A 15,923-nucleotide genomic window follows, 5' to 3' on the forward strand; every position below is an offset into this window, starting at 1 on the left:
ACAACCTAAATGGCAAGCCAGAGGGAGATCATAGGCTGTAGTATGATATAGTGTATGTAACACAGTAAATGCCACCATTTACTGACTTCTGCCTGTTCTATCTCTTTTGTTATTCCAGCTGCTGGGTCTGGAGGAGATGCAGCTCCTCTCTCAATACCAATAATCTCTGGAATCATCGTGGGATTTCTTTTGACACTTGCAGCTGTTTTTGCTTTGGTCTACTGGAAACAGCTCAGAGCAAAGAGGTGAGGATAAAGCTTTCCAGCTCAGAGCAAAGAGGTGAGGATAAAGCTTTCCAGCTCAGAGCAAAGAGGTGAGGATAAAGCTTTCCAGCTCAGAACAAAGAGGTGAGGATAAAGCCATCTCTTACCCAGCGGGTGCAGGCTGAGAAACCCAACCTCCAGTGCCAGGTCAGGAGGAAGAGCAGTGAGGGTATGGTGCAGGCAACAGGATACCTGCTGGTGGAGTTGTGCCTGGCAAGGCCAGAAGCAAAAGGCAGGGGGGAAACAAGGAGCTGCCCATGTGCAGTTAATTCACAGAGCCTACACATGTACAAGGCAGATGTGCCTGATGTGAGCTGAGCCAGCAAAACACTCACCGAGCCTGTCCCTGCACTGCAGGGAAGAGTAACATTTCCCATGCCTTGATTCTAGGACCAGGAAGAGCAGCCTGCCCCAGGAAATGGTGACCTACAGCTTGAGGTGAGTGCTGGAGCCTTCCCTCTCTGTGTGTCCCCATTGCACATCCCAGAATCCTTCACCTACTTCCTTTCTCTTGCTTTGACTCAAGGAAAATAGAATCGTAGAATTATAGAACAGTTTGGGTTGGAAAGGACCTTAAGATCATCCAGTTCCAACCCCCCTGCCATGGCCAGGGACACCTCACACTAAACCATGGCACCCAAGGCTCTGTCCAGCCTGGCCTTGAACACCGCCAGGGATGGAGCATTCACAGCCTCCCTGGGCAACCCATTCCAGTGCCTCACCACCCTCACAGTAAAGAACTTCTTCCTTAGATCCAATCTAAACTTCCCCTGTTTCAGTTTGAACCCATCACCCCTTGTCCCGTCACTGCAGTCGCTGATGAAGAGTCCCTCCCCAGCATCCTTATAGGCCCCCTTCAGACACTGGAAGCTGCTCTGAGGTCTCCACGCAGCTTCTCTTCTCCAGGCTGAACAGCCCCAACTTTCTCAGCCTGTCTCCATACAGGAGGTGCTCCAGTCCATCTCTGTCTCCTCTCCTTCAGTTACTCTTTAAATCTCAGGCTTTCCCACGTTCAGTATTTCTTGCCCAGCTCCATTCTGTTGTCCACACCTCCTCTGCAAGGAAACTTCTCATTGTCCTGAAATCCTTCCCAATATTTAAACAATGCTTGTTGGACCCACTTCCCTGGGCAATGACGTGGGCTATAAAGCATCCCTGTGTGTGCATCCAGGTACTGCAGGTCTCAAGGCTGGGCTGTCTCACTGGCCACCCGACTGGCCTGCCAGACCTCCCAATAGCTAAGGAAAGTTTTCCTCTGGACTTCATTCCCTGCAGAAACATCCATCGGCCAATTCCCATACAGAACTTCAAGCAGTACTATGAGATGAAGACAGCAAGTGCTAACCATGCTTTCTTCCAGGAGTTTGAGGTGAGATGAGACTCCTGCTCGAGGTGGGGCTCTATTTCCCCTCCAGGTAGCTCATGCTGTTGGGTGGCCAGGGTGGGTTTCTCTCCAGAGACAGTAACCCGTGTGCTGCAATCCACCCTGCCAGGCAATGCTGGAGGACAAAGGTTGGATGATCAGGCACTTTGGTCAGGTTCTGGTAGAAACACGGGTTGTCTGTGGTGTGGGGTCAACGAGTACCGTCCATAGCTGCTGGTGGACAAAGCTCAGGGCCCTAGGTCTGCACCGGAGGTGAAAAAGCTGAGTGGTGTTGCAATGAGCCAACACCTTTGAGAGTCCCATCAGCAGTTTCAAAGCCTCCTCAGTTCACCTCTGGCTTTCTCAGTGGGGACAGAGACAGAAGCAGCACAAGGTATTTCTGGTTTTGCAGCACAAACCGCTCTGAACTTCCTATTGGATTTCTGATTTCTGGGAAGGTTTTTTTATTCCCCCCAGTACTTGGACTTTCCTTTTAAATACAAATGGTGCTGCTGGAAAAGGCACTGGCAAAAGCTCACAGCTCACAGGCCATACTGAGGGAGGAGCAGAGCAGTCCCCTGTGGGTGGGTGACCCTCTTCAACCACCAGACAGAGCTGTTAGCCTTGAGCAGGAGCTCTCCAGAGAGACATTTAGGGCTTCTTTTCTTCCCTGTCCTGCAGGAGCTGAAGGAAGTTGGGAAGGAGCAGCCGAAGGTGGACGCCGAGCTCCCAGCAAACGTCTCCAAGAACAGATATCCCCATGTGCTGCCCTGTAAGTGCTGTCTCCTCCAGGGTGGGAATTCCCATGCAGTGCATAGGGACGGGTTCACAGGGGTTGGCTCCTCTCCTGGCAGAAAGCTGCCCTTGAGCATCTCCTCATGATGTGCTACCAGAAGAGATGGGCACTTCCTGAAGGATGCATTGGGGGTGTCACGGGGGAACGGTCTCTTTCAGATGATCACTCCCGGGTCAAGCTGAGCCAGCTGGGGGAAGATCCACACTCGGACTACATCAATGCTAACTTCATGCCTGTGAGTGCCCACTTGTCTTCCCCACAGAAGGATGGCCACGGGGCCCCACCAGAGAAACTCTTCCTAGGTTGAGGTTGAGGGCTGGTGGGAAAGAGCTGGCACATCCAGCACAGACTGGCAAGGAACTGGGGGTCAGGCAGAGGTGCATCGCTGCCCTTTAGCAGGGCTTGATGGAGACTCAGATGGCAAGTGCTGAGGTGTGTGTATGGGGAGGCTGGCTAGGCTTCCTGCTTTCTTCTTGAGGACTGCCCTCTTCCCATCATCTCCCAGCTTACTGTCCTGTCTGTCTGCCTGCTCTTTCTCCTTCTGGTCTGTGCAGCTGCATTTGAAAGACCCCGGAGCTGTGCCCACATCCCGCATCCGGGAGGTTTTCCCAGGTAACAGGCAGGGCACAGAGCATGCACGCGCGGGAGCATGGATCCACGGGGCATGTGTGTGTCACGGGGCAAAGGAGCAGCCTGAGACCTTGCATGCTCACCCCACCTTCAGCAATGACTGCAGAGCACGAGAAAGACCCAGATCTGCCTTTCCCTGGTTAGGCTGAATGAGGGACTGCTTGGAGGGGAACAGCAGGGCTCATGTCTTTAGTCCAGATATGTAGAGAGCATGTGCTGGGCAGCACAGGATTCCTGTAAAATCGGCTGCTTCTGAGATCAGCATCCTGGGAACTGTGCCTGCATGTGCTAAGGGCAATGGGCATTTCTCCCTCTGCCACAGGAGCAGAGCAGGCACTGATTCCATCCCAGGGCAGGGCTCACCTGCCTCCACACCTCGCCAACTCCTGTCTGCCTCTGCTCAGGGCTATACATCCCAGCAGGAGTTCATTGCCACCCAGGGGCCCCTGAAGAAGACGATAGAGGACTTCTGGAGGCTGGTGTGGGAGCAAAACGTCTGCAACATCATCATGCTGACAGTGTGCATGGAGAATGGGCGGGTAGGTCGGCGCCACGGGGCTTCCATGGGCCAGCCCCAGCCAAGAGCAGACCTGGTCGTGTGAGCCAAGCCCAGGGCTGGGTTTGTGCCCTCCACCAGCCCCTGTTCAGATGTGGCTCCAGGGTAAGCATGGACCACACAGCTTCCCTGACAGGCAGCCTGCGGGGAACAGAGGCTGACGTGTGCAGCTCAGCGTTAGTTTGGGGTAGGAAAGGGGCAGAAGTGGAGCTTAGGTGGAGCCATGCCCATCACCCCCAGGTGTTTCTGCAGTATCGGAGGTGACCGCTTGCCCCTGGATAAGACCCCTCACACGGGCTGTTCCTCTGGTCTCCAGGGATGATGAGACCCAAACAGGTTTTCTCTAGAGATCCAAATGAAGGGGAGGTGTGGGGAAGGGGTGCAAAGGGCACCTCTGCCTGCTCCCTAGACCTGCCCTGGTCCCCTGCACAGCTGCTGCTCTCCAGATGCTCTCAGGGAGCTGGGATGTCCCCCAGTGGGACCTGGGCCCTCACTAGGACCCCGTCCTGCCTGTGCTTTAGGTCCTCTGTGATCATTACTGGCCATCGGAATCTGCCCCGGTCTCCTACGGGCAGGTCCGGATCCACCTGCTGATGCAGAGCAGCTCCGAGGAGTGGACCATGCGCAGGTTCAAACTGTGGCACGTGAGTGAGGACCCTGGGGAGCTGCCAAGGGCTGGGGCTTTGCATGAGATGTGGTGGTGGTGTAATTTCCTTTCCCATTAGTGGGGTTCAAGACACCCCAGTCCCTGAGGAGCAGTCAGTGCCTTGAGACTTGGTGGCACAGAAGTGTCCAATATCCATCATCCCCGAGTCCACCCTTGCTCTCTCCTTTCCACATCCCTGCACTCAGGCACAGCCTGCAGCATCAAGGGCAATCTGGGGCAGGTCTCCTACCACCTCCATGTGCCTCCCCATGGCAGGGAGGGCAGAGGAGCAGGACCCAGAGGCAGAGCAGCAGACCTTGCGCTGCCTGTTCCCTGCAGCAGAGCTGGGTTTTACCCCAGGTCCCAGGGTGCTCCCAGGGCTGTGGGGTGCAGCATGTGCCTGTGCTGGGGGCTGCACCCTGACCTCCAGCACCCGCTGGCAGGAGGGTGTGCGGGCAGAGCGGCACGTGTCCCACCTGCACTACACGGCATGGCCGGACCACGGGATCCCAGAGTCCACGACTTCCATTCTGACCTTCAGAGAGCTGGCTCGGGAGCATATCCAGAGCACCAAGGATGCAGGGCCGACCCTCGTGCACTGCAGGTGAGGCTCTGCTCCGGAGGCGGTGATGGGAGAGGGCATGGGCGCAAGGGTCCTACTGATACACAGACCAGGAGGGAAAGCAGTGCCTGGGAGACCTTGGCTGGTCTGTAGGGAGTCTTCTGCCTGGCCACTGGGGATAACAGGTCTTGTTGCAGACTGCCCTCCCGCCCGGTCCTGTGGGATGGGGTGACTGGAGATGGTCAGCATCAACCCAGGGCAATCGGAACGGCTCCTCAGCCACATGCTGTGCTGGGACCGGTGCCCTGGGGTGCAGCATCAGGGAACCTCTGTAGCAGGATGGGAGTCCATCAGCTGTGGGGTCAGGCTCTGTCTAACCCTTGCTGTCTGTGCTCTCAGTGCTGGGGTGGGCCGCACCGGCACGTTCATTGCTCTGGACCGGCTGCTGCAGCAGATGAAGCAGGAGAAGGTGGTGGACACGTTTGGGGTTGTTTATGCCTTGCGGATGAACCGTTACCTGATGATTCAGACACTGGTAAGACTGAGCCCTCTTCCCCCTTGCTTCCAACCCAGCAGGGCTGGAGGAGCTGGCTGCACAGCCCAGGCTGGACCCCAGCCTGACACTGCATCACCGCACTGCTCAAAGCAGCTTGCTTGGCTTCATGCCCTGCTAGACCCACAGTGTACAATATCTGAGTCCTCCCAGGAAGCTCAAGGACACCCCAGAGGACCTGGGAATGGGATCAGACCGTTTGCAGGCAATTCTTAACCCTCACCATGTTGTTGGCCTGTGATGCTCCACAGCCCATCTACTATTTCCAGTACTCAGGGTTAGGACAAAGTGTCCGTGCTGCCCTTCAGGACAGACCCAGTGGCTCTGAGATTGAAGTAGGCAGAGCCTTTTGGGGATGAATGTAGGACACCCTCTGCCCACTAGGCAGTGTCCTAACCGCCCTGTCATCCCGTCTGTGTGGTACAGTGCTCTGCACTGCTTTCTGCCTTTGTCTTCCAGTCCCAGTACATTTTCCTGCACAGCTGTATCCTGGAGAAGATCTTGGAGGAGCCACTGCTGGGTTTATCAGGGACAGAGAGGTAAGGGCCTGCTGTGTTTTCTCTGGTACTCTCCCCACCCTGATCCACAGCCCCTCCAAGATGGGAATCTCACCTCAGCTTGAGCCTTGGCTCCAGGAGATCTCCCCTGGTATTTTGAGGAGCCCAGCCCAGAGCTGGGTGTGCATCACTGGGGGGCACGTATCTATCTTTAGGGTTAAATCATCTACCCCATCCCTTATCCTTGCTGTCTTAGGAATGGGCCCATGGTTGTGGCACACAAAAGTCTTGCCATTGCCTAGGGGAGAGCAAGTTGGTGTGGGTCAGAGCTGGGCTGGGGACCTGCGAGGTCCCCGGCATTTGAGGGGTGAAGGTCTGCTCCCAGCCCTGCTGCAGACACAGCCGGGATGCTGCTGCGTTTGCTCAACCTCACCCTTACACCCAGTTTCTCACCCCAGGTCCTGCCCCATCCCTCTGAAAAGCTTTGCTCAGCACTACGCTCAGAAGGCAGCCAAGTCCCACCTGGGCTTCCTGCGAGAGTACGAGGTGAGAGCTGTCCTGAGCAGGGTGGCCATAGGCACTGGGGAGACCTCAGGGTCGGGCTGGGGGGACACGCAGCAAGTGCATCCCAAGTGGGTCCCACGTTCTTGGCTGCATCCCTCTCCGTGGCATCACATCCCCAGGCACGGAGCTCCCTCACACATCCTGCACTGCTCAGAGGTGGTCCCATTGCACCCCTCGTAAGGCTTCTGCATGTGCAGTGATGACCCCCCTCTGCTGAGCCCTGGAGTCCCCAGTTCCTCCTGATCCTTCCCTGCTCACCTCTTCCTCCGCTTCCACTCTGGCAGAACCTCCTAGAGGTCGTCAAGGAAGAAGCCAGCTCTGCAACACCATCTTCAGGCACCCAGCAGGCACGGCCCTCCTCCAGCATCCTCCCCTGTAAGTGCTGTGACACCTACCAACCTTTCCTTCCTGTACCTGTGTGGAGCCAGGCTGGACCAGGGCTGGTGCTCCACAAGACAATACTTGGACACCACTGCATTGGGTTCAACAGAAGGCTCCAAGGGTTGTTTTGGGGATGGAACATGTGAAGCATGGGACTGAGATAGGTGGGTTTGTCCAGCCTGGAGGAGAGAAGGCAAGGGGGAAATCTTGTTGCCATCTTAAACTGCCTGCTGGGAGGGCACAGAGAAAATGTAGAGGCTTCTCAGAAGTGCACTGTGAAGGGCAAGAGGCAATGGGGATGATTGGGAAGGGTAATCTAACTCTATACGAAGACAAATGATTTCCACAAAGGTGACCAGAGACTGGAACAAGGCATCTGCAGGCTCTCCACCCTTGGAGATAAGCAGCTCTCCATTGGCTTATACTGAGCTACCTGCACTCTGCATCTCTGCTTTGAGCAGGAGTCTGGGGTCGGTACCTGTCTTTTGGGAGCAGCACCCATGAGCTGCAGAGGAGCAGAGCAGAGGGGAGCACCTTCGCAGAGAAATAGTGGATGTGGGGTTGGATTTGTGTGGCTGTGGGCACGAGGCTGCCCTGGTCCCTCCACCTCCGCGTGTTTTGCAGATGATCGCTCCAGAGTGAAGTTCTCCCTGCTGGAACAGGGCCCTTTCTCAGGTCTCCTGCAGGTGTGGCACGTCCCGGTGAGTGTACCCCCAGCAGCAATGCCCACCCCTGTGCCTGGGTCTCCCTTCCTCATCTTGTCCCTGCACAGCTCCGCTGGTGACTGCCGCTGTGATCCTGTGTGGACAAGAGGGGACTGAGGATGTGTCTTCCCTCACCTGCCCAGTTTGGGCTCTCCTTGCTTCCCTCCCCTGGTGCTTTCTCATCTCTCCTTGCTTCCTCACCCCCAGAGCTTCCCTTCTGTTCTTGGCTGCAGTCGCCTGGGCTGACTGGGATGCCTGTGCCACCCTCTCCAGCAGGAAAGTGATGTTCTCGTTCCCCACTCAGGGCTGCAGCTCCAGCAGGGAGTATCTGGCTGTGCAGGGGCCTGACAAGTTGGCCATGGAGGACTTCTGGACCCTGGTGTGGGAGCAGGATGTTCACACCATCCTAACGCTCCTGCCCTGGCAGGAGAAGGGGGAGGTAAGGTGCCTGTGCCACGGCAGGGCAGGGATTTGTTTAATGGGGTTGGAAGCTCTAAAACTGGAATGCTTTTCACTGATGCCTCAGTGCAGGTCCAGCTTAGCTAAAGCCAAGCCTTTCCTGTGTCAAAATGCTCCCACAGCTAGTCGCAGGGGACAGGTTCTGTCTGCTCACCGTGCCATCCATGGCCCTGGGCTCTGCAAGCTGCATCTCCCTGGCACCCAAGGACCCCTGACCAGCCGAGGTGGAGAGCCAGGCAGCTCTGTGCTAACAGGGAAGCTCACTGCAGTCTGCTCCCAAACTCCCCCAGGGTTTAGCTAGGAGATGAACTGCCATGGAGTGATGCTGGGGGTGCTCTCGGTCCAGCCCCATCACAGACCCCTCAGGTGGTGGCTGATGTGAAAGATGGGAGCTGTCAACATGAAACCAAACTTGCTGTTGCCCACAGGTCCCAAGTGAGGTGTGCTGGCCCCTGGAAGGAGACTCTCTCTGCACAAAGATGCTGAACATCCAGTGTGGCACAGAGAAGGTTGTGTCTGGATGGAGGTGTACCCAGCTCAAAATGAAACATGTACGTGTCAATGGGGCTGGCCTGGCTCCCACTGCTTGGGTGTTCTTCACTGCTGAGTGAGGAGATCTGTAGGCAAGGGTTGAAAGGTCCACAGAGACTTGTCTGAGCTGCAAGTGCTGGCAGTCCATCAATGCAGGAGGGAATCTAGACTGCAGCACCCAGAACTTAGGCTGCATGGACATAGGAGATGCGCAAGAGAGGCTTCTGCCACCCCTTGCTGATAGCTCTGACCTTTGAGAAAGCCACCCCTTGTTCTCAGCCTCCCTCTCAAGAGGCAGGGTGCTGTGGGGAAGGAGGCACCGTTCCCACTGCACAAGTGATGGGCAGTGCCTCAGCAGAGACTGCACAGCTTTGTAGAGGCTAGAGCTCAGGAAAGCCTGTGGCAGCCTAAGGAGTGGGGAGCTGGGACTCCTACGCATCTAAACTCACCCATCAGACGTGTCAACTCTCTGTGTCTCGCCAGGAGAAGAAAGCAAAGGAGAGGCAGGTACAGCAGTTCCTGTATACGCTCTGGAGCAGCAAGAAGCAGCCGGATGCACAGAGCCTGGTGGAGCTCCTCACTGCTGTCACACGGTGCATGCCCCACCGAAAGCGAGCCGGTCCTCTCCTGCTGCACTGCAGGTACATCACGGTACTGCTGCATCCGTGGGCAGCCTTGCAGAGCTGGTGCCCACCAGGCTGCACAGCACCTCGCCATGGCCACCACCAAGCCCTGGGCTAGGATCCTGGGAGCAGCCCTGGCATCCTCAACTGCTTGCAGCACAGCCCCACAAGAGCCACCACAACTGGTGTATCAGCAGCGCTGGCTTGGGTGAGGGATGCACAGCTCAGCAGGGCAGGGTAGGCTGGATGCTGCAGGCTTCTTCAATGGGCACTTTGGGGTCCCATCTCCCATGTCAGCAAAGGCCTCCCTGCCACCTCCACCAGTGCTCACAGTCCTCTATCCCCACCATACCATACCCTGCATGTTCTCTTCATGGAGCTTATGACTTCCTGGGCTCGTGCCCACTTCCATAAAGGCTGAGCTCAGCCTGGCCTGACGTCAGTGACCCTCCCTTGTCCCTTGCAGTGGTGGCGTGAGCCAAATGGGGACGCTGATCTCCCTGGATTGTCTGTTGCACCAGATGAGAGCGGAGAGAACCGTGGATATCTACGGTGTGACCCTCCAGGTGTCGAGGAGCTGCTGTCTCATGACCCCAACCCTGGTAGGTGGGAAGGAGGAAGGGTGATGGGCCGGGAACAGAGCAGTCATGCTGAGCTGCCCACTGCCCAGGAGCTCCCTGCCACCTGGGAGCCGATCCAGCCTATGCAGGGATTTATTCCATGCTTCCTCCCCATCCTGCAGCTCTGCCAGCCACCAGAGGCTATGGTCATTGTCTTTTCCCAGGGAAGAGCTTTCATGCTACATGACAAACCTTGCCACGTTGGCAGCTGCCCTGCAGCCCCACGGGCTGTGGCACTATCTGATGGTGCTGTGCCAGCCCAGCCTCACAGGCCTCCAGCGTGTGCTGCTCTTGATGGGCACTGGTGGCACAGATGCCCTCTGGACAGAGCTTTCATTTGCTGAATGACCACTGAATGAGGAGCATCCCATGAAACCCTCCCCACAGGGGACAGCAGAACTGGGGCAAATCTCTCTGGGGCTACCCCACTGCAGGAGCTCACTGTGTGCTTCACTGATGCGAGCCATGAGCACAGTGGGAGCCGGAGGAGGGTCCCTGCTTCAGAGCTGCTTTGTATTTTGGCAGCGGTCCTGCAGGCAGTGACACGATGTGCCCATAAACTCACAGCAAGCGCCCATCAAAAGCCGCTGCCTCTGCACCTTGCTGTGAGCAGGGGTTGCTTTGATCCCAATGAAGGACAGGCAGGGTTGCCCTTCAGCCCCACACTGCTGCCGTGTGGGTGCCAGCTGCTGCCATCCCCATGGGGGCTTGCCAGGACCCCTTTATACTGGGGGCACCAGCTGATATTCGGGGGAATTTAGCATCCAAACAAGGGGGAAGATGAGGGATTGCCCATGGATAACCACTGGGTATTTAAGCACCCCCAGTCCCAGCATGGTGCGTGTCTCTGGGGACATAGTCTTCCTTGCACTTGGCCAGGCGCTGAGTGTGCCTGGACTGAAGTCAATCCCGGGATGTCACTCCAGACCTCACAATCAGGCCAGGGTCATTGAAAACACGCTGTGGGTGACCTGGACCCACAGACATTGTGTGATCTGTGGCTTTCCCAGCCCTTCAGTGGGGCTAAACCCACTGCCGGCAGGGAGGAGGCTCCTCGTGACTTGCAGCTTAGCCAGCGCATGAGCGAGCTGCTCGGAGGCCCCTTGTCAAGGCCCTAATTCCTCTTTCCTGGCTGCCCTGTGATTTCGACCCACACCGTCTGCAGGCTGGCCCTGTTTGTGCACAACCTCAGTTACCTTTGCTGTGTTCCCCCAGAGCCCTGCCATGGCGGTGGGTCAGTCCTGGGTGCTTTATAGCCGAGCATCACTTTGGAGCATCCCGGCATTTGAGCAAAGCTTCTTACCTGCCTCTGAGAGCTCGCAGAGATCTACCCTGATCCCCTGTCAGCACTTGGCTTGGGTACTGAGGCTACCACCAAGGGAAAGTCCTGCTCCAGAGGGCTTCCCTCCTGGCCTCAGGTCATTGCCAGACCCTGTGCCCCCCAGCAGGGCAGAGCTCTCCCTGCTTGCTGTCCTGCAGCATCACTGGGGTTGCTCTTCAGTCTTGTTTTGGATGCAAACACCATGCACGGCGTGTCCAAGAGCCACTGGGGCACTTTGAGGAAGGCAGATGACACTGTTCCTCCCCTTCTCAAACAGGGGGGATGAAGCAGCAGGAAACAAACGTGGTGGAACTATAACTCCAGGCCCAATTCTTTTCTCATCAGCTCTGGGGACACAGGACAAACATGTGCATCACTTGGGAGAGCACATCCTGCTCTGCCATCGGACACTAAATTAGGATCTTTTGAGGCAAATTGCAGGGTTAATCTGCAAGCTGGATGTGCCTGTCACAAACCTGACTGCAGCCCGTTTTCTGTCTTCCAGGACCAGTACGTGTTCCTGTACACCTGCATCCGGGACATCATCGCTCAGAAGCAGCCCTAACACCGCTCGGCACTTCCTGGCACCCTCCTGCCCTCCACCTCTATGGGGTCCTGTCCATAGCCAGGAGGTGGGGTGAGAGCACCATGGGGCTGCTGACACATAGTGAGCCCTGCAGCGAGAGGGGATGCTCTGGCACTGTCACTGTGCAGTGTTATCAGTGACATGAACTTGCTGTGCAGCTGATGGGCAGTGCTGTCCCGCCACAGGCTGCTGTTGCCCCTTGCTGCAGACATGGTGATGGGCTGGGTGTGATGCTCCCCTGCTTTGTCTATCCCCCGGGATTCCTGGTGCCTGGAAGGTTTGTCAACCCCACTGCGCTGTGCTGGGGGCTCTGCATTGCTCTTGCCCCTCAGCACAGAAGAGGCAGCCAGAGGCTCCTGAGTCTGACGCAAGCACCGGGCCTGTGGTCTCCATGTGCCTGTGGGTACCAGAGGTGTTGAGGTCTCAGACCCTGCTGTGGGCAGAGCGTGGTGGGAGCTGGCTTGTCTCAGCTGATGGATGTCTGAAGTGCAAATAGCCCTAGGGTAGAGTGTGCTTGTCAGGGCGGGTTGGCTTTTGTGGGGTCTCGGCAATGCTGAGATCAAACGGGCATTGTGTCCCCAGCCACCTTCATCCCAGGGTAACCCACCAGCATGACGGGGCAGGACACTTGCTGCTCAGCCTGCATATAAGTGAGCATCGCAGTGGCTTGTGGTGTTTCTGCTTCTGGTTGGATGCCAAGAGCTCTCCAGAAGGATTTGTGCATGCTTTCAACATGGAAAAAAAAGGCCTGAAAATCTCAGTGGATATTCTTATGTGCACAAAAGGATTTATGGTTTTGTCTTGGGAAGAGTCTGGCACTTGGCCTTATGCTCATGGGAAGCCCGGTGGCTTTATGGCTTTCAGGTCATCAGTAACTCCTAAACTATGCTTGTGCTGCAGGGTGGGCGTCACGGTGGGGGTCAATGTTCTCTCCCAGTGACCCCCCCAGCCTGGTGGGCACGAGTGGTGGTCAGGCTGTGTCCTGCTCATGCTGTGTGCACCTCGCAGCAGCAGCCCCTGTCCTGTTCTCCTGGGGCACCGTGGGAGAGCACACCGGTGCGTGCTGGAGGCCTGGCATAGAGCAAGCATGCTGCAGAATCAATGTGGTCCAGAGAAGGATGTGCCCGTGCTCTGGCCATGTTTGAGTGCATCGGCTGGTGAGGTTTGGACCGGCCCAAAAGCACAGGATCTCACCAGTGTCTGGGTGAGCTCCCAGGACAGGGGAATCTCAAAGCACATCTGCCCTGCTGCCATATACACACGGGCACATCCTTCTTAGGACTCCATCAAACAACCCTTATGTCCAGCTTCCACCCTCCACCTCCAGCCAGCCTTAAAAACAGTTCCTGGGCTACAGGACATTATTGCCAGGAGCCTCAAGTCCATTCTAACAAACCCTGCAAGGATGCTGAAAGTGCTGATACTTCTTCCCAACAGCTCACGTCCCTCTAGGGAAGGGTCCTCTCCTCACTGCCTTCGCCGCAGCACAGCTAACTTGCAAAGCATAAAGACAGAGCTCTCCACACAGGAGCTGCTGATGTAGGGAAAGAACTGGTGCTCATTCCCTCAAACAGGGGCGAGATGAACTGGATCCAAGTCCAGCATCTCCATGCTGATGCTGTTGAACAAGTGAGAGTGAAGAGGTGAAGGATAAGGTAGGGCAGGAACTCCACAGCCTCTCTCTTCTAATTTTCTGCAATCAGAGCTGCCCTCTGTCAGAGTCGTTATGCCTGGGGCTTTGCTCAAAGCCATGTTCCCTATGGAGATGGCCTGAGTTTGGCTCTACAGCTTGTGACACAGGAGAGAGGCCTCAGAACAGGACAGCGTTCCCAGGGGCTGACTGTGGGCTCTTGACTTTCATGGAGAAGAGCAGGATAACATCCACATGAGACATCTTGGCCACCCTCCACTTTACCCTTAGCTGATGGCAAGACCAAGCAAGATGAGGGGTGAGTTCTGCTGGCACCTACCCCGCAGCATCTCTCATGTCAGCAGGGCTCAGTTCTGCACATCAGTCCGTCTGCCTTCCCATGTGGGCTACTGCACCAGGATCCTTCTGCAGCCCTTTGGGAAAGCACCTATGGTCTCCTGTGTGTCCATGCAGAGAGATGGCAGTCCGGGGCACAGCTGAACACAGGCATGCATGCTGGATGCACAGACACAGGACTTGTGGCACGGAATGGTGAGGGTCATAAGGAAGCAAGTGAAAGCCACGATGGGGGAGGCATGCTGCTGTCTGCAGAGCTTCCAAAAGCCTGGGAGCGAGTGGTCCCAGAGCCTCACATCTGGCTAGCACAACACAGCAGCGTTCACAGGTGAACCTGCAGCCATCTGAAGCTAAAGCACAGCTGCTGTGGTAGGTACGAAGGGACCTTCCCATCAATGGGACAGGCATTGGTCACATAAACTGGCCCGCAGGTTTCACCCAGGGAGCTGGGTATGGCTGGAGCCTCCTGCTCCGTGCTCCAGATCCTGTCTGGAAGGAGGCTGCCTTGGGGATGACGATGAATTGACGACCTCCCCCCCACTGCTGCTGGAGGCTGGACCCACAGCTGCTTCCAGAGGGCGTCGGGGGGAGCTGCGGTTTGAGGGAACGATTTTCCAGCTCTGCAGCTCGGAGCCACGAAAGAGACAACAAAACAGCAGAACAAAACAAGCCTCCAGGTCGGGCCGCCCAGCGCGCTCTGCGCCGTGCCGTGGTGGTCTCCATAGCCTGCTCCAGCCTTTCAGCGTCCAACCACCACCCTCCTCCATCAGCCCCCGTGATGCCAAGACCCTGGAATGAGCAGGACAATGAGGGGTCATTTGCAGGGTGGGCTGGCAATGCCATGGCAGGAGAGCTGGGTACCCAACTCCTGCATCTCCTGGGGACCCACAGCTGTGAGAACCTGCTGGTGGCTTCCAGGGCACCACAGCTTCTCCTCTGCCCTAGTCTTTCCCATGTCCTCAGCTCCCACCAGGGCCCAGGGAGTCCAGCAGCTACCAAGTCTTCACACAACAGTAACAGGGCCCATGGCACCCTGCCACATTCCAAGCTGGGGACCTCCATGATATTAGGTGCCTGATAACAGGCTGTGGCTGCCCCAGCTGTAGCCGTAGTGTGAGGATGCCATAACTGCTTACGGGTCTTCCACCTGAGCCGTACCAGCACCAGGAGCAGCAGGACTGCAGCCTATTCCTCCCCAGGATCTCCAGCGCTGTCTTTCACCAGCTGCTGCTGTCAGGCACCTCCTGGAGAGCAGAAGTGCTAGGGCCAGGCAGATCCAAGGTAGGTCTGAAATGAAAGAGGAATTCCCCCTGGGACAGCCAAGTAAGATCAGAGCTGAGGTTCCCTCTTTCACATCCTGCTCTTGCATGTGATGGGCTTGCCATGGCTTTGGCTCCCTTACCCGCTTGATGCTGGCAGTCCAAAAAGAAAGGTCTTCAAGCACGTAGGACACTGAACCACAGCTCTGGTTCTATCAGAGCTTCTAACTAGCTCTGCAGCTCTGCTCGGGTTGCCTCATGGCTTCTTGGAAGCGATGCCTCCAGAGCAGGGAGTCGAAGTGCCTGAGGCTCGTGCTGTTCTGTGCCCTGGGCATCAGGGAGGAACCATCCTTCACTCTGTGACACTTCATTGGCACCAGACCTTCCTGCAGCCCCCCATCCACCCCCTGCTGCAGCAGGCACCATCGGTTGCCCCATAGGAGCTTGCAGTAGCTCACATGAACTGGACTCTGCTCCCCATTTAGGCTGTACTCTGGATTTTCCCAAGGTGGGTTTTTTCCCTGCTTTTAAGCCAGCTGCAGGAAGACCTGAGAGCCATGCAGTGTGGAAGCAGCAGGAGAAATAGCACCTGGGATGTCACCTGCCACCCAGAGCTACCCCGTGCTAAGGTCCCATGCTCAGCCACAAAGCCCTGGGATGTGATCCCAAAGCCTCAGCTCCATCCTTTAAAAGCAGGTCTCTGCGGATGGGGTGCAGCAGCGCCTGTTGGGGGCCTGGCTGATGCAGCTGCAGCGCAGGGAGCGGGCGATGCTGCTCTGCTTCCTGCGGAGCAGAGCTCTTCAGCTCCCCATAGCGCAGCCTGCCGCTAGAGGCCAACACACCAACGCGGGTGAGCCGGGCAGAGGAGCATCCACCCGCGTTCACAGGGATGAGCTGGACCGGGAGCTCCCGGTGCCTTCAAAAAGGGCCCCGGTGCAGCCTGCAGTACTGGCAGCAAATCACAGCTTCAGTAAGAGCTGGCTGGAACGTGCCACTTCCACCCCAGGGGGACTCTGAAATCC

General features: G+C 56.8%; 1 protein-coding gene across 3 annotated transcripts in view; it reads left to right on the forward strand.

Moving 5' to 3' along the window:
* The window catches only part of LOC130596494 (receptor-type tyrosine-protein phosphatase V-like), a 32,096-nt gene extending 19,849 nt beyond the window's left edge, over positions 1–12,247 (forward strand). For 2 of the 3 annotated variants that reach the window (XM_057404155.1, XM_057404165.1), the window contains exons 22-39: positions 119–245; positions 654–701; positions 1,539–1,632; positions 2,308–2,398; positions 2,581–2,657; positions 3,457–3,591; positions 4,130–4,252; positions 4,698–4,858; positions 5,216–5,351; positions 5,829–5,908; positions 6,325–6,412; positions 6,715–6,805; positions 7,436–7,512; positions 7,820–7,954; positions 8,403–8,525; positions 8,989–9,146; positions 9,595–9,730; positions 11,575–12,246. In XM_057404155.1, the coding sequence (XP_057260138.1) occupies positions 119–245; positions 654–701; positions 1,539–1,632; positions 2,308–2,398; positions 2,581–2,657; positions 3,457–3,591; positions 4,130–4,252; positions 4,698–4,858; positions 5,216–5,351; positions 5,829–5,908; positions 6,325–6,412; positions 6,715–6,805; positions 7,436–7,512; positions 7,820–7,954; positions 8,403–8,525; positions 8,989–9,146; positions 9,595–9,730; positions 11,575–11,634 (1,940 nt within the window). In that variant the 3' untranslated portion in view covers positions 11,635–12,246. Of the gene's footprint in view, positions 1–118; positions 246–653; positions 702–1,538; positions 1,633–2,307; positions 2,399–2,580; positions 2,658–3,456; positions 3,592–4,129; positions 4,253–4,697; positions 4,859–5,215; positions 5,352–5,828; positions 5,909–6,324; positions 6,413–6,714; positions 6,806–7,435; positions 7,513–7,819; positions 7,955–8,402; positions 8,526–8,988; positions 9,147–9,594; positions 9,731–11,574 lie in introns of all 3 variants that reach the window. The other variant, XM_057404170.1, reaches the window with a different exon arrangement.
* Positions 12,248–15,923: the final 3,676 nt, after the last annotated feature.

This window comes from Pezoporus wallicus, unplaced genomic scaffold (genome assembly GCF_028554395.1).
Source record: "Pezoporus wallicus isolate ANWC-B61680 ecotype Strahan unplaced genomic scaffold, APGP_CSIRO_Pwel_v1 contig_5863, whole genome shotgun sequence".
NCBI classification, from domain to species: domain Eukaryota; kingdom Metazoa; phylum Chordata; class Aves; order Psittaciformes; family Psittacidae; genus Pezoporus; species Pezoporus wallicus.